The sequence below is a fragment of the Bubalus kerabau genome, chromosome 6 (assembly GCF_029407905.1).
Source record: "Bubalus kerabau isolate K-KA32 ecotype Philippines breed swamp buffalo chromosome 6, PCC_UOA_SB_1v2, whole genome shotgun sequence".
Lineage (NCBI taxonomy): Eukaryota > Metazoa > Chordata > Mammalia > Artiodactyla > Bovidae > Bubalus > Bubalus kerabau.
The window spans coordinates 94,189,536-94,211,663 of NC_073629.1; the positions used below are offsets into that span (position 1 = coordinate 94,189,536).

At 43.5% G+C, this 22,128-nt stretch overlaps 1 protein-coding gene across 1 annotated transcript; it reads left to right on the top strand.

Moving 5' to 3' along the window:
* Positions 1–554: 554 nt before the first annotated feature.
* Positions 555–20,620, top strand: LOC129655442 (cytochrome c oxidase assembly factor 7). The gene is made up of 3 exons (XM_055585874.1): positions 555–774; positions 3,477–3,617; positions 19,388–20,620. Exons 1-3 carry the CDS (start codon positions 669–671, stop codon positions 19,834–19,836), a joined length of 696 nt encoding a protein of 231 aa, XP_055441849.1. The 5' UTR covers positions 555–668; the 3' UTR covers positions 19,837–20,620.
* The last annotated feature ends 1,508 nt before the right edge of the window (positions 20,621–22,128 follow it).

A 22,128-nucleotide genomic window follows, 5' to 3' on the forward strand; every position in this document is an offset into this window, starting at 1 on the left:
TGTTGTAATACTAAAACCAAGCACTTGGTGACGCAGGCTTAGGGAATACCGAATTAACGAATGTGATAAATGACCTCAGGCAGAGAAACATAACCACCACAGGGCTGGCACAAACATAAAGTGCTGCAGAAAGACTCGGAGAAGGCGATGGCACCCCACTCCAGTACTCTTGCCTGGAAAATCCCAGGGATGGAGGAGCCTGGTAGGCTGCAGTCCATGGGGTCGCGAAGAGTCGGACACGACTGAGTGACTTCACTTTCACTTTTCACTTTCATGCATTGGAGAAGGAAATGGCAACCCACTCCAGTGTTCTTGCCTGGAGAATCCCAGGGATGGGAGCCTGGTGGGCTGCCGTCTATGGGGTCGCACAGTCGGACACGACTGAAGCGACTTAGCAGCAGCAGCAGCAGAAAGACTGCTACCGGCTTTACGTGTGGGCTGACCAGAGGAAAACTTGGGACCGCCAAAGACCAACACCTTGAGGACAAATGACTGCCCAAAGCTCAGGACGCTCCGCCTCCCCAGCGCAGGGCTGAGCGCGGACCTTGGCGGCACGCCCCTCCAAGGCCCCGCCCCTTCACCGACTCACGTGACCGTGGGGGCGGGAGGACGTGCGGCGCGGGCAGGGTCGGAGCGGCGGGGTGGTTTTAACTGGGCTACCGAGAGCCATGGCCGGCTTGGTGGACTTTCAGGACGAGGAACAGGTGAAGTCCTTTCTGGAGAACATGGAAGTGGAGTGCAACTACCAGTGCTACCGCGAGAAGGACCCGGACGGTGAGAGCCGCCTGCAGGGCCTTAAGGACACGTGGAGGCTCCGGCCTCGGGGACGGGGACTGACGGGTCACGCGAGCGACCTCTGAGGGGATCTGGAAGGGGACGCGGGTGTCTGTGGGTCGCTGACTGGTGTGTGTGTGTGTGTGTGCGTGCGTGCGCTTGCGGGGCACGCAGCGGGAGCCGCACCGAGCCCGGAGGCCTGGCGAGAAGGAAGAGAAGCGCTAGGGCATTGGAAGCAGAGAGACTACGGCTACATCAGGGAACTGATAAAATGCTCTGTCCTCGTAGAGCTTACATTCTCGTGGGGGTTATTGGAAAATAAACCTAATAAATGAAGTAGTGTGTTAGAAGGTAGTAAGTGCAGTGGGAAAAAGAACTGAGAGGTCTCAGCCGTTCAGGAGGGCAACTTTAAATTGAGTGGTCAGGGTGAATCACTGAGAAGGTAGCATTTGAACAAAGTGTTGAAAAAAGTAAGGGAGGTGCATGCCAGGCAGAGGTGCATGCCAGGCAGAGGTAAGGGCTAGTGAAAAGCCCCTGAGGTATGAATGTGCCCCGTGTGTTCTGGGAACATTGAGTTGACTTCAGTTGTGGGTTGATGGTGATGTCCAGAAGGGGCCATCCAGAGCAGCCAGTACCTTTGGGTGGTTTTCTTCTTAGTGCCTTTTTTCCCCTTTTATTTATTTATATGGCTGCACCTGGTCTTAGTTGTGGCATGCAAACTCTTAGTTGTCACATCTGGAATCTAGTTCCCTGACCAAGGATCCAGCCTGGGCCCCCCTGTTTTGGGAGCTTGGAGTCTTAGCCACTGGACCACCAGGGAAGTACCCATACTTTTAAAGAAAAAAAAAAAAAAAAGATATTGGCCCTGCCTTCTAATAGCTTGCAGCCTTGCTCCAAGCTGACCAACTACACAGAGTTGCTCTGAAGTAGGATGGTTTAAAAGAATCCATGAGGTGCAGAATGGTTGGGGAAGACTCCTGGAAGAGGTCAGGAAGAATAGGCTAGTAATGCTGATTACATGGAGGGAGTGAAGAAAATGCTCTTTCAGAAAACTGAAGTCAGAATGTAGTTAGAAATAAGATTGAGGAGGGATGGACCTTGGGCCACAGTGTGTCAGATCTTGAAGGCTGGGGTAAGGCATTTGAAAGCCGTTACTGTGTAGGCAGTCGAGAGCCATGCATGTGTTTTTGTACCCTGGAGATACACTAAGCAGTGAAGGAAGGGTGGGTGGGCATATAAGAAGTGCAGGATGCTGCTCTTGAGAGAGTCTGAAAGGAGGCAGTTTCTATAGCTAGTTCTGTAGTACTCTTCAAAATCATCATTTCTCAGCCAGATTACTGAAGTGACTTTCTAACTTGACTCTCCATTTGCACCCTAACTCCCTTAAATCTATTCTCTACTCATAAACTGATACTTAAATTTTAATTTCATTATGTTATTTACTAGATTTTCAGATGACAGAAGAAACACATTTTTGTCATTATCAGTGTTGGAGTGGGTCCCCTCACACATGACTTCCTCCATATTCATCCAGATACATACAGACATGTTTATTAGAGTGACGTTTTAAAAATGCAAGTTGAATCATATCACTTCCCTTCATAAATCCTTCCAGTGGTTTGCCATTGACTTGGAATAAAATCCGTTTCTTCCTATCTAATGTAAGGCCCTCTGATTGGTCCCTGCCTTTTTCTCTTTTCCTGCCCCTCCTGGATCCAGCTACATTATACCTTATTTGTGTCAAGCTTATTCTCTCTTTTAAGTCTTTTTATGTACTGTTCCTTGTGCCTGAGTCTTTCTGTCTCCTTCCCATTTCATTGTCTTTAAATAGCTAGTTCATTCTTGTTATTCACATCTCAGCTCATACATTGAAATCCTCGGTGAGACCCTACCTGATTACCTGGTCTGTGTTAACCATTTCCCCCAAAATGCCCAGCAAACTGTCATATCATCCTGTTTTATTTCACTGATGGTGTTTATTAAGGTTTGAATGCATCTTGTTAAGCTATTTATTTATTGTGTTTCCTCCTCTAGGCTGTAACTTTTAGGAGGACAGGTGACTATATTCCCAGCAACTAAAGCAGTGTCTCCTATATTGTTGCAGATAGATGCTCAAATATTCATTGAATGAAAGTTAACAAGAGATGGGTGTTATTGTGGATGAAGAAAAGATACAGAGGGGAGAGTTGTTAAGGAGAGGCTTGCTGGAAATAGAGACTACCAAGGAGAGGGAGTCTTGGTAGCTGCAATTTCAACTCTTTCTTCATGTACCCAGCCTGACCAAGGATTAAGATATAGTCATCAAAGAACTGCTTCTTGCTGCCATGAAGACTGGCCTATTGACCCTTTTGGTTCTCACTGTTTAAATGCTGAACTTCTGAAAAGTTCCAAAGCTAGCAAAGTTTCATCACTGAAGCCAGTGGATCTCTGGGCCTTGTTGACAGAGAATAGAAGGGCTGGTGAGTAGTAGAGCCATTGTAGGGGCCAAGGTCTTCCCGCTTTATACATTGGTCAGTCCCAGGCTGAGGGCAGACAGTGCCATTTGTAGGAGTGGCTGAACATGCATTTTTTGTGGTGAAGTCACCTTGCCACACCTCAGGAGGACAGAGGCTTGTCCTAATAAAAGGCACATCCGGCCTGCCACACCTGGACCCTCCCCACTCCCCCAGACTTGAGCAACAGCTTTTGCCCTTTCCTCACAGGTTGCTATCGGCTGGTGGACTATTTGGAAGGGATCCAGAAGAATTTTGATGAGGCTGCCAAGGTGTTGAAGTTCAACTGTGAAGAGAACAAACACAGTGATAGCTGCTACAAACTGGGGGCCTATTATGTGACTGGGAAAGGTAAGGAGGGGCTTGCTTTCTTTGGTCTTTATTATCGATGGTAGTGGTGAGGCCACATGTGAGGCTCACACTGAGTTCTCTTTACAGATGGGTCTTCACAGGCATTGGGGAAGCATGTTGTAGGAAAATTTGGAGTCAAGAGTTCAGCAAAGTGCTGGAGGGAAGAGCATAGCCTTTCAAGTTAGGCAGACCTTGTGTATGCTTAGTCATGCCCAACTTTGTGACCCCATGGACTGTAGCCCGCCAGGCTCCTCTGCCCATGGGATTTCCCAGGCAAGAATTTTGGAGCAGGTTGCCATATCCTTCTCCAGGGGATCTTCCTGATCCAGGGATCACTGACATCTCCTGCATTGGCAGGCAGATTATTTTATCACTGAGCCACCTGCGGAATCCCTTAGGCGGACCTTCAGTTAAGTTCAGTCACTCAGTCCTGTCTGACTCTTTGCAACACCATGAATTGCAGCACACCAGGCCTCCCTGTCCATCATCAACTCCCGGAGTTCACCCAAACTCATGTCCATCGAGTTGATGATGCCATCCAGCTATTTCATCCTCTGTCATCCCCATCAGGGTCTTTTCCAATGAATCAACTCTTCGCATGAGGTGGCCAAATTATTGGAGTTTCAGCTTTACCATCAGTCCTTCCAATGACACCCAGGACTGATCTCCTTTAGAATGGACTGGTTGGATCTCCTTGCAGTCCAAGGGACTCTCAAGAGTCTCCTCCAACACCACAGTTCAAAAGCATCAATTCTTCGGCACTCAGCTTTCTTCACAATCCAATTCTCACATCCATACATGACCACTGGAAAAACCATAGCCTTGACTAGACAGAACTTTGTTGGCAAAGTAATGTCTCTGCTTTTGAATATGCTATCTAGGTTGGTCATAACTTTCCTTCCAAGGAGTAAGTGTCTTTTAATTTCATGGCTGCAATCACCATCTGCAGTGATTTTGGAGCCCCCAAAAATAAAGTTTGACACTGCTTCCACTGTTTCCCCATCTACTTCCCATGAAATGATGGGACCAGATGCCATGATCTTAGTTTTCGGAATGTTGAGCTTTAAGCCAACCTTTTCACTCTCCTCTTTCACTTTCATCAAGAGGCTCTTTAGTTCTTCTTCACTTTCTGCCATAAGGGTGGTGTCCTCTGCATATCTGAGGTTATTGATATTTCTCCCAGCAATCTTGATTCCAGGTTGTGCTTCTTCCAGCCCAGCGTTTCTCATGATGTACTCTGCATATAAGTTAAATAAGCAGGGTGACAATATACAGCCTTGACGTACTCCTTTTCCTATTTGGAACCAGTCTGTTGTTCCATGTCCAGTTCTAACTGTTGCTTCTTAACCTGCATATAGGTTTCTCAAGAGGCAGATCAGGTGGTCTGGTATTCCCATCTCTTGAAGAATTTTCCACAGTTTATTGTGATCCACACAGTCAAAGGCTTTGGCATAGTCAATAAAGCAGAAATAGATGTTTTTCTGGAACTCTTTTCTTTTTTCCATGATCCAGCAGATGTTGGTAATTTGATCTCTGGTTCCTCTGCCATTTCTAAAACCAGCTTGAACATCAGGAAGTTCACAGTTCACATTGCTAAAGCCTGGCTTGGAGAATTTTGAGCATTACTTTACTAGCATGTGAGATGAGTACAATTGTGTTGTAGTTTGAGCATTCTTTGGCATTGCCTTTCTTTGGGATTGGAATGAAAACTGACCTTTTCCAGTCCTGTGGCCACTGCTGAGTTTTCCAAATGTGCTGGCATATTGAGTGCAGCACTTTCACAGCATCATCTTTCAGGATTTGAAATAGCTCAACTGGAATTCCATCACCTCCACTAGCTTTGTTCGTAGTGATGGTTTCTAAGGCCCATTTGACTTCACATTCCAGGATGTCTGGCTCTAGATGAATGATCACACCATCGTGATTTTCTGGGTCGTGAAGATCATTTTTGTACAGTTTTGTGTATTCTTGCCAGCTCTTCTTAATATCTTCTGCTTCTGTTAGGTCCATACCATTTCTGTCCTTTATCGAGCCCATCTTTGCATGAAATGTTCCCTTGGTATCTCTAATTTTCTTGAAGAGATCTCTAGTCTTTCCCATTCTATTGTTTTCCTCTATTTCTTTGCATTGATCGCTGAAGAAGGCTTTCTTATCTCTCCTTGCTATTTGGAACTCTGCATTCACATGCTTGTATCTTTTCTTTTCTCCTTTGCTTTTGGCTTCTCTTCTTTTCAGAGCTATTTGTAAGGCCTCCCCAGACAGCCATTTTGCTTTTTTGCATTTCTTTTCCATGGGGATGGTCTTGATCCCTGTCTCCTGTACAATGTCACAAACCTCTGTCCATAGTTCATCAGACACTCCATCCATCAGATCTAGTCCCTTAAGTCTATTTCTCATTTCCACTGTATAATCGTAAGGAATTTGATTTAGGTCATACCTGAATGGTCTAGTGGTTTTCCCTACTTTCTTCAATTTAAGTCTGAATTTGGCAATAAGGAGCTCATGATCTGAGCCACAGTCAGCTCCCAGTCTTGTTTTTGCTGAAGTATAGAGCTTCTCCATCTTTGGCTGCAAAGAATATAATCAGTCTCATTTCAGTGTTGACCATCTGGTGATGTTCACATGTAGAGTCTTCTCTTGTGTTGTTGGAAGAGGGTGTTTGCTATGACCAGTGCGTTCTCTTGGCAAAACTCTATTAACCTTTGCCCTGCTTCATTCTGTACTCCAAGGCCAAATTTGCCTGTTACTCCAGGTGTTTCTTGACTTCCTACTTTTGCATTCCAGTCCTCTATAATGAAAAGGACATCTTTTTTGGGTGTTCTAAAAGGTCTTGTAGGTCTTCATAAAACTGTTCAACTTCAGCTTCAGTGTTACTGGTTGGGGCATAGACTTGGATTACTGTGATATTGAATGGTTTGCCTTGGAAATGAACAGAGATCATTCTATCATTTTTGAGACTGCATCCAAGTACTGCATTTTGGACTCTCTTTTGTTGACCATGATGGCTACTCCATTTCTTCTAAGGGATTCCTGCCCACAGTAGTAGATATAATGGTCATTTGAGTAATTCACCATTCCAGTCCATTTTAGTTCACTGATTCCTAGAATGTTGATGTTCACTCTTGCCATCTCCTGTTTGACCACTTCCAATTTGCCTTGATTCATGGACCTGACATTCCAGGTTCCTATGCAATATTGCTGTTTACAGCATTGGACCTTGCTTCTATCACCAGTCACATCCACAGCTGGGTATTCCTTTTGCTTTGGCTCCATCCCTTCGTGCTTTCTGGAGTTGTTTCTCGACTGATCTCCTGTAGCATATTGGGTACCTACCGACCTGGGGAGTTCCTCTTTCAGTATCCTATCATTTTGCCTTTTCATACTGTTCATGGGGTTCTCAAGGAAAGAACACTGAAGTGGTTTGCCATTCCCTTCTCCAGTGGACCACATTCTGTCAGACCTCTCCACCATGACCCGCCTGTCTTGGGTGGCCCCACAGGGCATGGCTTAGTTTCATTGAGTTAGACAAGGCTGTGGTCCGTGTGATTAGATTGGCTAGTTTTCTGTGATTATGGTTTGTGTGTCTGCCCTCTGATGCCTCTCACAACACCTACCGTCTTACTTGGGTTTCTCTTACCTTGGACATGGGGTATCTCTTCACGGCTGTTCCAGCAAAGTGCAGGCGCTGCTCCTTACCTTGGACGAGGGGTGTCTCCTCACCGCCGCCCCTCCTGACCTTGAACATGGAGTAGCTCCTCTCGGCCCTCCTGCACTGGCGCAGCCACTGCTCCTTGGATGTGGGGTTGCAGACCTTAGGGAATGTTAACTCTGTGTATCAGTTATATCACCTGTAAAATGGAGAAAAAACAATACTTTCTTCATAGGTCTTTGTGAAGATTAAATAGGGTAATGTAGGTAAAGGTATCAGCATGTGCCTGGCACAGAAGAAGGGATTAGTAATCACTTCCTTTCCATCTGTCTTTTATCCTTATGCCTTAATTACAGTTGATATTGAGAAGTGTTTAAATTGCCTTGTGTTGCGTGATGCTCATCATGTCCGACTCTTTATAGCCCCATGGACTGTAGTCTACCAGGCTCCCCTGTCCATGTGATTTTTCCAAACAAGAATATTGGAGTGGGTTGCCATTTCCTAATCTAAGGGATCTTCCTGACCCAGGGATTGAACTCACATCTCTTGTGTCTCCTGTATTGGCAGGCAGATTCTTTATTCTGTGCCTCCTAGGAATTACCTATTGCTAAATAACAAATTATCCCAACAAACCTATCATTTCACATAGTTTCTTTGGATCAGGAATTTGGGAGTGGTGAGCTGTGTGCCTCAGGGTCTCTCAATTAGGTTGCAGTCAAGACACTAGCCAGGGAGCTGGGCTGTAGTCTTTTGAAGGCTTGACTGGAACTAGACTCTTCAGTCCTAAGCTGGCTCACTCACTTGGCTGTGAAGGCTTCCATTCTTTGCCAGCTGTTGTCAAGAGACCTTGGTTCCTTGTGACATGGATCTCTTCATGGGCTACTTGTATGTCCTTGTGACATGGCATTTGGCTTCCTCCAGAGTGAGTGATCCAAAAGAAGGATCAAGATGGAATCCACAGGGTCTTTTATAACCTACTCTTGGAAGTCACATGCTTTTCATTCCTGTCCCATTCCGCTTATTTGAAGTGAGTCAGTAAGTTTAGCCTGCACTAATTGGAGAGAACTAAAATTCTACCTCTTGAAAGAAGGACTATCAAGAATTTATGGGCTTGTTTGAAAACCACCACAAGTTGGGAATATAACCTAAGACAGGCAGCTCTTTTTTTTGCTGACTAGTTCATAAGCTTTTTGAGGATGATATAATTCATTCATCACTTGTTCCTAGTGCCCAGTGAAGCCTGGTTAGAAGGACAATCAGTCAAAGTTTGCTGAAGAGGATGCCTTTTTTAAATCTCTGGAACTTTGTGGACTATTTCTGCCTTCACATGGAACACAGTCTGTGGTAGTCTCAAATTTGAAGAAAGTTTAGCATTAACAGGAATATAAAGTTCCCTTGCTTAAGCAGAGGGGCTTTTCTTTAGCCCATTTTCATTAATTTATGATTTGTAAGTAATATATAGCTGCATTATTATTTTTTTAAAATCTGTGTGCCAATAGTAGCAGTTTAGTTAAATAATGTTACTTCCGTCAACTAGAATGTTATTTAACCCATTAAAAAATAATGTTTCTAAATAGTTTTTGTTGATGTCAGGAAGAGTTTATAATATAATATTCAGTGAAGAAAGCTGAACAGAAAATTATGTGTGAACTCAGCTGTACAATATAGCATGGAAAAATAAAAATGTTCTTAGATGTTAGTTTCTGAATATATGTCTTATCTTTATATCATATTTTATTATATTTTTCATAAGGACTTTTGTTGTTGTTCAGTCACTCAGTCATCTCTGACTCTTTGTGACCCCATGGACTGCAGCACGCCAGGCTTCCCTGTCTTTCACTATCTCTTGAAGCTTGCTCAAACTCATGTCCATTGAGTCGGTGATGCCATCCAACCATCTTGTCCTCTCTTCTCCTGCCTTCAACCTTTCCCAGCATCAGGGTCTTTTCTAGTGAGTCAGCTTTTCGCAAAAAGTGGCCAAAGTGTTGGAGCTTCAGCATCAGCATCAGTCAACCTCCAATGAATATTCAGGATTGATATCCTTTAGGATTGACTGGTTTGATCTCCTTGCATTCCGAAGGACTCTCAAGAGTCTTCTCCAACACCACAGTCAAAAACATCAGTTCTTCAGCGTTCAGCCTTCTTTATGGTCCAACTCCCACTTCCAGACATGACTACTGGAAAAACCATAGCTTTGACTAGATGGACCTTTGTTGGCAAAGTAATGTCTCTGCTTTTTAATATGTTGTCTAGGTTGGTCATAGCTTCTCTTCCAAGGAGCAAGCATCTTTTAATTTCATGGCTGAAGTCACCATATGCAGTGATTTTGGAGCCCAAGAAGATAAAGTCTGTCACTGTTTGCATTGCTTCCCCATTTATTTGCTGTGAAGTGATGGGACTGGATGCCATGATCTTCGTTTTTTGAATGTTGAGTTTTAAGCCAGCTTTTTCACTCTCCTCTTTTACCTTCATAAAGAGGCTCTTTAGTTCCTCTTTGCTTTCTGCCATAGGGTTGTGTCATCTGCATATCTGAGGTTATTGATATTTCTAGCAATCTTGATTTCAGATTTCAGAAGCAATCTGTGCTTCATCCAGTTTGGCATTTCACATGATTGTACTTCGTCTGCATATGATTCATCTGCCTGCCTGCATATGCTTCATCTTCATATGCTTGTGCTTCACCCAGTCTGGCATTTTGCATGATGTACTCTGCATAAAGCAAAATGATTGTCTAAGGAGGCCTTACAAATAGCTGAGAAAAGAAGAGAAGCTAAAGGCAAAGGAGAAAAGGAAAGAGATACCCATTTAAATGTAGAGTTCCAAAGACTAGCAAGGAGAGATAAGAAAGCCGTCCTCAGAATAAATTTTTCCATCCTCTCACTTTCAGTCTGTATGTGTCTTTAGGTCTGAAGTGGGTTTCTTGTAGACAGTGTATATATGGGTCTTGTTTTTGTATCCATTCAGCCAGTCTGTGTCTTTTGGTTGGAGCATTTAATCCATTTACACTTAAAGTAATTATTGATATATATGTTCCTATTGCCATTTTCTTAATTGTTTGGGGTTGAGTTTGTAGATCTTTTTCTTCTCTTGTATTTCTTGACTATGTAAGTTCCTTTAACATTTGTTGTAAAGCTGGTTTGGTGGTACTGAATTCTCTTAACTTTTGCTTGTCTGAAAAGCTTTTTATTTCTCCATCAATTTTGAATGAGATCCTTGCTGGGTACAGTAATCTTGGTTGTAGATTTTTCCCTTTCAGTACTTTAAATATATCCTGCCATTGCCTTCTGGCCTGCAGAGTTTCTGTTGAAAGATCAGCTGTTAAACATATGGGGTTTCCCTTGAATGTTACTTGTTGCTTTTCCCTTGCTGCTTTTAATATTCTTTCTTTGTGTTTAGTCTTTGTTATTTTGATGTGTTTTGGCACGTTTCTCCTTTGGTTTATCCTGTATGGGACTCTTTGCGCCTGTTGGACTTGATTGACTATTTCCTTTTCCATGTTGGGGAAATTTTCAGCTATAATCTCTTCAAAACTTTTCTCATACCCTTTATTTTTCTCTTCTTCTTCTGGGACCTCTATAATTCAATTATTGGTGCATTTGATATTGTCCCAGAGGTCTCTGAGAACTATCCTCAGTTCTTTTCATTCCTTTACTTTTTTTCATTTCTGCTCTTCAGAAGTTATTTCCACCATTTTATCTTCCAGCTCACTGATTTGTTCTTCTGCTTCAGATATTCTGCTATTGATTCCTTCTAGAGTATTTTTAATTTCAGTAATTGTGTTGTTTGTCTTTGTATGTTTATTCTTTAATTCTTCTAAATCTTTGTTAATTGATTCTTGCATTTTCTCCATTTTGTTTTCAAGGTTTTTGATCATCTTGACTGTCATTATTCTGAATTCTTTTTCAGATAGTTTGCCTGTTTCCTTTCATTTATTTGGACTTCTGTGTTTCTACTTTGTTCCTTCATTTATGTAGTATTTCTCTGCCTTTTCATTTTTTTTTTTAAACTTACTGTTTGAGGTCTCCTTTTCCCAGGCTTAAAGGTTGAATTCTTTCTTCTTTTTGGTTTCTTCCCTCCTGAAGTTGGTCCAGAGGTTTGTGTAAGCTTCGTATAGGGTGAGATTTGTGCTGAGTTTTTTTTTTCCTCTCTGATAGGCAAGGCTGTGTGAGGTGGTAATCCTGTCTGCTGATGATTAGGTTTGTATTTTTCTTTTGTTGTTTAGATGAAGCGTCCTGCACAGGGTGCTACTGGTGGTTGGGTGATGCTGGGTCTTGTATTCAAGTGGTCTCCTTTGTGTGAGTTCTCACTGTTTGATGCCTCCTAGGGAGAAGGTGATGGGACCCCACTCCAGTACTCTTACCTGGAAAATCCCATGGATGGAGGAGTCTGGTAGGCTGCAGTCCATGGGGTCGCTAAGGTCGCTAAGAGTCAGACACGACTGAGCGACTTCACTTTCACTTTTCACTTTCATGCGTTGGAGAAGGAAATGGCAACCCACTCCAGTGTTCTTGCCTGGAGAATCCCAGGGACAGGGGAGTCTGGTGGGCTGCCGTCTATGGGGTCACACAGAGTCGGACATGACTGAAGCGACTTAGCAGCAGTAGCAGCAGGGTTAGTTCTCTGGTAGTCTAGGGTCTTGGATTCAGTGCTCCCACTCCAAAGGCTCAGAGCTTGATCTCTGGTCAGGAACGAAGATTCTACAAATGGTTATGACATTAAGTGAGATTAAAACAGATATCCAGTAATCAGAAAACAAACAAATGGCAATTACAAAATCAGGCAAATAATAATTAAAATAATGGAATATACACGTATACATATATACCGCTGAGCAAAGTCAAAACAGTTCAACAGAAATAAAGTACAGTTGATTGACTTGGCGAACAAAGAAAATAATAAATTATATTTACCAGTTAAGAACAAATTTAACTAAAGCACAAACTGGAAAACAAAACTAAAGCAAGGTGCCAAGTGGGGAATAAAGCAATGAAAACAAAACTAACAAATATGTTGAGAGGAAAGGAAAGAAAGAAAGAATAGATATGCAAAGTCAAAAAGAGGTAGATAAAGAAGATTTATATACATTAAAGATTAACTGCAAGGGCAAAAGAACAGTAGGAAAAGCAAACAAAGGAATAAACTTGGAAAAAATAATAATAGGTTTAAAAAAATTAAAATTAAAAAAAAGAAAAGAAAAAAAGGAAGACTCCACAGAACTGACTTCCCTGGTGGTTCAGACGGTAAACCGTCTGTCTACAATGCAGGAGACCTGGGTTCGATCCCTGGGTCGGGAAGTTCCCTGGAGAAGGAAAAGGCAACTCACTCCAGTACTCTTGCCTAGAAAATCCCATGGACGGAGGAGCCTGATGTCCATGGGTTGCAAAGAGTCGGACATGACTGAGCGACTTCACTTTCACTTTCAATGTAGAGACAGAGGTTTATAACAACAATAAAGAATGTGACAGAGAAAAATCTCAAAAGCTTAATTAGATTTCATAGTGCCAAAGGAGAAAAGGAAAGATATAAGCATCTAAATGCAGAGTTCCAAAAGCAAGGAGAGATAAGAAAGTCTTCCTCAGCGATCAATGCAAAGAAATAGAGGAAAACAACAGAACGGAAAAGACTAGAGATCTCTTCAAGAGAATTAGAGATACCAAGGGAACATTTCATGCAAAGATGGGCTCGATAAAGGACAGAAATGGTATGGACCTAACAGAAGCAGAAGAGCTGGCAAGAATACACAAAACTGTACAAAAATGATCTTCATGACCCAGATAATCATGATGGTGTGATCACTCATCTAGAGCCAGACATCCTGGAATGTGAAGTCAGGTGGGCCTTAGAAAGCATCACTACGAACAAAGCTAGTGGAGGTGATGGAATTCCAGTTGAGCTATTCAGATCCTGAAAGATGATGCTGTGAAAGTGCTGCACTCAACATGCCAGCACATTTGGAAAACTCAGCAGTGGCCACAGGACTGGAAAAGGTCAGTTTTCATTCCAATCCCAAAGAAAGGCAATGCCAAAGAATGCTCAAACTACCGCACAGTTGCACTCATCTCACATGCTAGTAAAGTCATGCTCAAAATTCTCCAAGCCAGGCTTCAGCAATACATGAACCGTGAACTTCCTGATGTTCCAGCTGGTTTTAGAAATGGCAGAGGAACCAGAGATCAAATTGCCAACATCCGCTGGGTCATGGAAAAAGCAAGAGAGTTCCAGAAAAACATCTATTTCTGCTTTATTGACTATGCCAAAGCCTTTGACTGTGTGGATCACAATCAACTGTGGAAAATTCTTCAAGAGATGGGAATACCAGACCACCTGACCTGCCTCTTGAAACCTATATGCAGGTCAGGAAGCAACAGTTAGAACTGGACATGGAACAACAGACTGGTTCCAAATAGGAAAAGGAGTATGTCAAGGCTATATATTGTCACCCTGCTTATTTAACTTATATACAGAGTACATCATGAGAAACGCTGGGCTGGAAGAAGCACAAGCTGGAATCAAGATTGCCGGGAGAAATATCAGTAACTTCAGAAATGCAGATGACACCACCCTTATGGCAGAAAGTGAGGAGGAGCTAAAGAGTCTCTTGATGAAAGTGAAAGAGGAGAGTGAAAAAGTTGGCTTAAAGCTCAACATTCCGAAAACTAAGATCATGGCATCTGGTCCCATCATTTCATGGGAAGTAGATGGGGAAACAGTGGAAACAGCGTCAGATTTTATTTTTTTGGCTCCAAAATTACTGCAGGTGGTGATTGCAGCCATGAAATTAAAAGAGGCTTACTCCTTGAAAGGAAAGTTATGACCAACCTAGATAGCATATTCAAAAGCAGAGACATTACTTTGCCAACAAAGTTCTGTCTAGTCAAGGCTATGGTTTTTCCAGTGATCATGTATGGATGTGAGAGTTGGACTGTGAAGAAAGCTGAGCGCCGAAGAATTGATGCTTTTGAACTGTGGTGTTGGAGAAGACTCTTGAGAGTCCCTTGGTCTGCAAGGAGATCCAACCAGTCTGTTCTAAAGGAGATCAGTCCTGGGTGTTCATTGGAAGGACTGATGCTAAAGCTGAAACTCCAGTACTTTGGCCACCTCATGTGAAGAGTTGACTCATTGGAAAAGACTCTGATGCTGGGAGGGATTGGGGGCAGGAGGAGAAGGGGACGACAGAGGATGAGATGGCTGGATGGCATCACCGACTCGATGGATATGAGTTTGAGTAAACTCCAGGAGTTGGTGATGGACTGGGAGGCCTGACGTGCTGCACTTCATGGGGTCACAAAGAGTCGAACACAACTGAGCGACTGAACTAACTGACTGAACTGACCACAGAGGGAGGAAAAAAGAAAAAAAAAATTTAAAAATCCAAAGAATCTACAGAACAAGTCAAAGCATAAGAATAATATTTTTTCTTGAGTCACTGTTGTCAGAGTCCTTTCCCTCGCTGGGAGTCACAGTCCACCTCACCTCCCTAGGATGCCCTCCAGCACTATGCTGATCTCTGGACCTGCTGTGGGGCAGCTCAGATTCTAATCTGGTCCTACTCCTGTGTGTTCTTGCCTCCAATGTCCACAGCTATCAGAACTAGTACGTTTTCTTTTGTGGGAGCTCTCAGTGACCTTTTATATATTCCATAGACACAGAGTCTGCCTAGTTGATCGTGTGGATTTAATCTGCAGCTTGTACAGCTGATTGGAGGGTTTTGGGTGTTCTTCCTTATCCATACTGCTCCTGGGTTTCAATTGTGGTTTTATTTCCACCTCTGCATGTGGGTCGTCCACTGGGATTTGCTCCTGAGGCTGCCCTGGAGGATTTGGGTTTGTCCCTCTAAGGGCAAGGTGTGGAGGTTGGTGCAGCTTTTTGGGTCGCAGGGGTTCTGGCAGCACCAGGTACTCAGGGGAGTTGGCGGCTAGGGCAGCAGGAAATATAGTGCTCTAGAAGGGTATGGCAACCAGTATTGGCCAATACGCTCCAGTATTCTTGCCCCGAGAACCCCCCTCCCTGACAGAGCAGCCTGGCAGGCCACAGTTTATAGGGTCTGAAAGAGTCAGACATAACTGAAGCAACCCTGTGTGCATAGATGCAAGACTTTTTTTGCCTGTAGCAGCTCTGCCCCAGTGAGAGTTGAGCGTGAAGGTGGTGCAGCTGCTTGGCTTGCGGGGACCCTGGCGGCGCCAAGTGTGCAGGGACATGGGCTGCCTCAGCTGCAGGAGTTATCACCTTATCAGAATTTTTTTGTGAGCCTCTTGTAGCTGGCAATCAGAAGGCCTCTTTGGCCAGTCTTTCTCCGTAGCTCTGCCCGTTCAGGTGCTTAGAGGGCTCCCTTGCCTGGGGTCCTTCTCTGTTATTCCACGCATCAGGCACTTAAAGGGGCACCCTCGAGGGGGTCCTCCTCTGTAGTTCAGGTGCATCAGTCACTTAAAGGGGCACCCTGGGTGGGGCCCTGCCCTGTAGTGCATCGGGCGTTTGGTGGGCCAGCCTCTATTGTTCAGCTGCCGATGCTGGCCTGTGGAGAGAGGCTATGGTGGTGGCTCCACCCCGTAGGCATGACTCAGCAGTATCCCATGCATCCATGGCTGCCCAGCTCTCCTCTACAGGCATTTCCCACCACAGTCTCCTCCCTCACATCCTCTCAATCCATCTCTCCGCAGTCAGCAGAAGCTCTTGCCCTGGGGTTGCTCCACAACCCCTAAACTCCAGCTCCCCGCCACTGCACCTTCCAGGGGACCTGCATCCCTGTCTGGAGTATGTATGGCTGCGGCAGGACTATCTGATTCTCATTCCATTTAGGCTGCCACAGATCAGCTGTTTCACTTTCAACCTTAAATGCTTCTCCTCTGGCTCAAACAAGTGACCCGATATGGGGCTTGGACCCCTGCTTCAGTTTCCCCACCTGCCAAGGGCAGGTCCAGTCCTCCTGACGCTCCTGTTCTTCCCCCTAGTTCCTTCTCCTACCAAGTTTCACATGGTTCTATATATTATTTTCCTCTGGTCAGGTACTCCTGTCCACTCTCAGCTGGTGTTCTGTATGCATTTCTGTGTCTGAAGGTGTATTCCTGATGTATCTATGGAGAGAGATGTACTCCACGTCCACTACTCTTCCACCACCTTGTTCTTCCATGAAATTCTTAATTGCTTTCTCTCAAATTATTATGCCCCTGTTGTCTTTCAGTTTAGCAAGTGGTGTCTCTCCCTACTGAGTAGCTCATGACCAGTTTGTCTTTAAAATATGTTTCAAATCTATCCTCTCTTCTTTTTCTGCTACTATATTTATTCAAGCCACCTTTCTTTCCTGCATCATTAATTCAGGTCTCTAATCATCTTTCCATAAAGCAACTGAAATGAACTTTTAAGGATATAAACCATGGATTCCACAAAATATATAAAGCATCTGTTTTTAGACATTGGAAGATAACTCAGTGCAGTAGTGTGATCCCTGAGAAAAGGGGAACACACAGGATGAGCCCCACGCTTTGGCTTTCTGCCTGGAGGTACTTTTCAGACTAGGCAGAAAGGTAGAAGCCAAGTAGATTATGGTACTCTTGCTGAATGGATGAGGCATAGGTCAGAGTTTCTGGCCACTGAGGCTGCTGGAGGATCAGGCCTCAGAAGGTCAAGCCTCAGAAGGATCAGGCTGATTCACCAGTGAATGAATAGTTACCTGCCAGAACAAAACTCAGCAGTCTTTGGTAAAAGGTGAGAGATTTATGTGATATGAAGAGAAACCAGAGTATAGTAGTTTGTAAGGGAATACAACAAAACCCAGACTGAATAAAGTATCATCTACAATGTGCAGGAATAAGGAATTACTAAACATTAAAAAAATAATAATAATAATCAGTCAATAGAAACAGACCCAGATGTGACAGGAATGTTGGAATTAACAGTCAAAATATTTTTTAAACAGGAAAATAAATATGTTAAAGAATTTAAACAAAAGATGGGCACAATGAATGAACAGATGGGCAATTGCGTTAGAGAAACTGAAACTATTAAGAAGAATCAAATGAACTCCTGTGATTGAAAAATATAATATTTGAAATGAAAAATTCACTGGATAGGCTTAACAACAAATAGAACACTTCAAAAGGAAATAAACAGTGAATCTGAAAGATCAGTGAACTTAGAGGATTGTAGATTTTCTCTTAAACTGAAGCACTGAGACAAAAAAAGCAGAAAAATTCCCCAACCCTCAGAGTCTCAACCTGTAGGGTTCAGTGTCCCTTAATCTAACACAGCATGTATTGGAGCCCAGAAAGAAAATAGATTGGGACAGAAAAAAAATTTTGAAGAAATAATAGTATAAATTTTCCAAATGATGGAGCCAGGACTGGAGCCTCAGTTTTCTGCCTGCAGAGCTCAGGCTTCATTAACCTCTGTTTCCTGTATCTCCCTGAGTTGAAATAACATATCTAACAAAAAGTAGAAGGCAGGAGAAGAGAGGTGGGGAGAAGTAGGAGAATTCCCCTTTTATAGTTGTGAGTCAATACTGTCTGAAATTTGGTTAAAACAAAATAAAAGTGGAATCCTCTGGCAGTCCAGTGGTTAGGACTCTGTGCTTCTGCTGCAGGGGCCACCATGAAACACCCCCCAGCCCCAGCCCCTTGCCCCCTGCCAAAAACCCGGTAACTTTAACGTTTAAATGTTTTTAACAATTTATAACTCCAGGGCCTCATTTAGGAAATATCTCTGTTGAAGAAATACTCATTTGAAGTTAGCAGTTTGTCTTAATAAATGCAAGTAAAATCAAAGTTAAATTTTTATTTACAAGTAGCATGTGTAATCTGGTTTTCCAAAGTGCAGTTGACCCTCAAACAACACAGGTTTGAATGATGCAGGTTCATTTCCATGTGGATTTTTTCAACAATAAATACAATAGTAATGCTCCGTGATTTCCATCCCTTGTTGGTTCAGTCTGTGGGTGCACAGGAGCACATTTAGGGAAGGTTGACCCTTAAACTAGTCTCGGATTTTCGGATTTTTGGCTGCATGGAGAGTGGGTATCCCTCACAGCTTTCAAGAGTCAACTGTACTTATAGCTATCCATTCAGCCAGCCAACATTTAATTCAAACACACACTACAAAGATGACTGGAATGGTATTCTCCTAATGATGTTTTTTTTCTAGGTGGTGTATTTGGGATGACTTCTTTAAAAACTAATGTTGAGATGTTTCTCTTTTTTTTAGGAATGAGGGATTTTGAGAATAGGGGATTTGAAATGTTCTGTTAAAACAAAAAAAAAAAAAACTAAAGAAAAAAGCAGTCCCTGTCACCACCTCTGCTTAAAATGATCCATTAGCAGTTTTCCATTGCTCTGAGGTTAAAGTACAGGGTCCTTAAGAAGACCCATCAGACCCTGCATGAGCTGGCCCCTGCCTGCCTCACCGCCCTTCCTTAGTGATTTCTGAGTTCTAGCACATGGGCTCCTTTTCTCTCTGTATTCTGTACCTGCTGCTGGGAACAGTTTTCTTTGCCTGTTTTTTTCCCCACCCCATATTTTTCTTTTCATTCTTTTTTCCATTATGTCACAGCTCAAATGTTACTTCTTTGGAGAAACTTTCCTTTACCTCACCTCTTAGTTCAGAGCCTCGATCATTCTCATAGCATCCTGTACTCTTTCTCCATATGCTTGTCACACTTAGAATCATACATTTACTTGTGTGGTGTTTACTGTCTGTTTTATTAGACCACAAAATTCACAAGGGCAGGGTCATTATCTTTTTATTCCTTAGAACCTAGCATAGTAATTGGCAATTAATATATGTTCAGTATATATTTAAATTAACAAACATTTGGCGAAGTGCTTATAAGATGCCGTGATCCTGCTGTTATCCCCAGAGGTAAATATCGTTTACCAATAAGGACGAAGCTAAGGCTGAGAATCTAGTCATTTCACCCTTTTTACCTGTTTGGGCATCCTTATAAGATACCATTTGAGCAGAAGATTCCATGGCTGAAAAAGCTGTAAGGTCTGTGTACTATAACAGGCCATCTTCTTTTCATGCTGCCTTAGCTCAAAGTTTATGAACTTTATTTGGGAATTGCTTCCTGACTTTGACCTGAGACATTCAGGTTCTGTCCTGGCTTGGATTGACTTTTTTTCTTTCTTCCCAGGTGGACTATCCCAGGATCTGAAAGCTGCTTCCAGCTGCTTTCTGATGGCATGTGAGAAGCCGGGAAAGAAGTCCACCGAAGCATGCCACAATGTTGGTCTCCTGGCACATGATGGACAGGTCAATGAGGATGGGCAGCCCAACCTGGAGAGGGCCAGAGACTACTACACGAGGGCCTGTGATGGCAACTATGCTGCTAGCTGTTTCAACCTCAGTGCCATGTTCCTGCAGGGTGCCCCCAGCTTTCCCAAGGACATGGGCCTGGCATGCAAATACGCAATGAAAGCCTGTGACTTGGGCCATGTCTGGGCCTGTGCTAATGCCAGCCGTATGTACAAGCTTGGGGATGGTGTCGATAAGGACGAAGCAAAGGCTGAGGAACTAAAAAATCGGGCCCGGCAGCTGCACAAAGAACAGCAGAAAAGTGTCCAGCCTTTAACGTTTGGCTAGGGTGGCCCACCCTCCCATGCTACAGACAGCTCGATGCTGGCACCTCCTATTTCTGATGGAGCCCTTGAAGGTCGACTTGCTGGAGAAGAAAGACTTGGTGTTTAATATCAGTAACTCTGATTACATAGACCCATTACTCCCCAGTGTCACCTGCTCAGATGTAGTCTGAAATGTTTATTTTGGTCAATATTTGTTTATCTGGTGTGATCCACATTTATAAGATCTTGGTTCTCAAACTCTTTTCCTGTTCTGTGAAAAACAGCAAATTAGTGAGCCATAAAGATTGTGGGGGTGGGAAGGAGAGAGCAGGAATCTGGAAAAATTAGTAGCCACAGGCCTGAAGGAATCACCATCATCACCATTATTTTAGTTGGGAGAGCTTAAAAAATCAAAGTATCTTGATTTACATAATAGCGGGTTTAAGGAGCTAAGAACAGTTAAATAGTCAGGACTTCCACCTGCTGACTTATGCAGTCATTGGTGTGGGCTGCTTTTTTGTTTTTAGAGTCAGATTTTTCAATAAATTCAGAGATTGGGAGTTACGTGTGATGTAAAGATAAAGGTCATTATGCTTTTGAGTTGCTCAAGAGGGTATAACAGAAAACTTCCGTTAGTGGAGACATTCACATGTTAAAAATAACATCCTCAGGCCACTCATTTGGTACTGTTAATAAAGTAACTTACTTACCCTAGAAATTTGTAAGCAAGGGATTTATGATACATTTTGTCTCTCAGAACTGAACCTTTTTCACTATTCCTGTGAATAAACTATCTTGATTGGTTAGTGTGTGCCTGCTAAGTCGCTTCAGTCGTGTCGGACTGTTTATCACCCTAGGGGCTGTAGCCCCCTAGGCTTCTCTGTCCATGGTGATTCTCTGGGCAAGAATACTGGAGTGGGTTGCCATGCCCTACTCCAGGCATAAGAGACGTGGGTTCTATCCTGGGGCATCTTCCTGACACAAGGATTGAACCTGAGTCTCTTATGTCTCCTGCACTGGCAGCTGGACTCTTTACCACTAGCTCCACGTGGTAAGCCCTGATTGATTAGTAGTTTGTCCTATTCTCTCCAGATTCTTGGTAGGGTAGAAATGATTTTCTTTGTGCTGGTTGTGCCTTTTAAGAATATTTGCTTTTTCTGTTATCTTCCTTACTTGACACTAGGGGGCGAGCTTGTCATTTTTCTGCAGATGACATGATCCTTATTTCTGTCATCACTTAAGGTTTTAGGCGGAGAAGGCAATGGCAACACACTCCATCCAGTACTCTTGCCTGGAGAATCCCATGGACGGAGGAGCCTGGTAGGCTACAGTCCATGGGGTCGCTAAGGGTTGGACACGACTGAGCAACTTCACTTTCACTTTTCACCTTCATGCATTGGAGAAGGAAATGGCAACCCACTCCAGTATTCTTGCCTGGAGAATCCCAGGGACAGAGGAGCCTGGTGGGCTGCCATCTATGGGGTTGCACAGAGTCAGACATGCTGCAACTTAGCAGCAGCAGCAGCAGCAAGGTTTTAGGGCTTTCTGTTTTGCAGCTGTTTTAGAAGGAAGGCAGGCTGTATGAAGGTACTTGTAAGCACAGCCTGCTTGCTTCTCAAGTTGATATAAGAGAGAGACTTTCCCAAGAGCAGAGAAGCTTTAAAGAGTGACTTTAGTTTTAAAATATAAAGTAATTTTTGTTGTGGTTAAGATAAATGGTGTAGACAACAAGCATATAAAGAGTTTCTTAACATCAACAGTCATTCAGTTCAGTCAGTTCAGTCACTCAGTCGTGTCCGACTCTTTCCAACCCCATGAACTGCAGCACGCCAGGCCTCCCTGTCCATCACCAACTCCCAGAGTTCACTCAAACTCGTGTCCATCAAATCGGTGATGCCATCCAGCCATCTCAGACTCTGGCGTCCCCTTCTCCTCCGGCCCCCAATCCCTCCCAGCATCAGAGTCTTTTCCAATGAGTCAACTCTTCGCCATCAGGTGGCCAAAGTATTGGAGTTTCAGCTTTAGCATCAGTCCTTCCAAAGAACACCCAGGACTGATCTCTTTTAGAATGGGCTGCTTGGATCTCCTTGCAGACCAAGGGACTCTCAAGAGTCTTCTCCAACACCACAATTCAAAAGCATCAATTCTTCGGCGCTCAGCTTTCTTCACAGTCCAACTCTCACATCCATACATGACCACTGGAAAAACCATAGCCTTGACTAGACAGAACTTTGTTGACAAAGTAATGTCTCTGCTTTTGAATATGCTATCTAGGCTGGTCATAACTTTCCTTCCAAGGAGTAAGCGTCTTTTA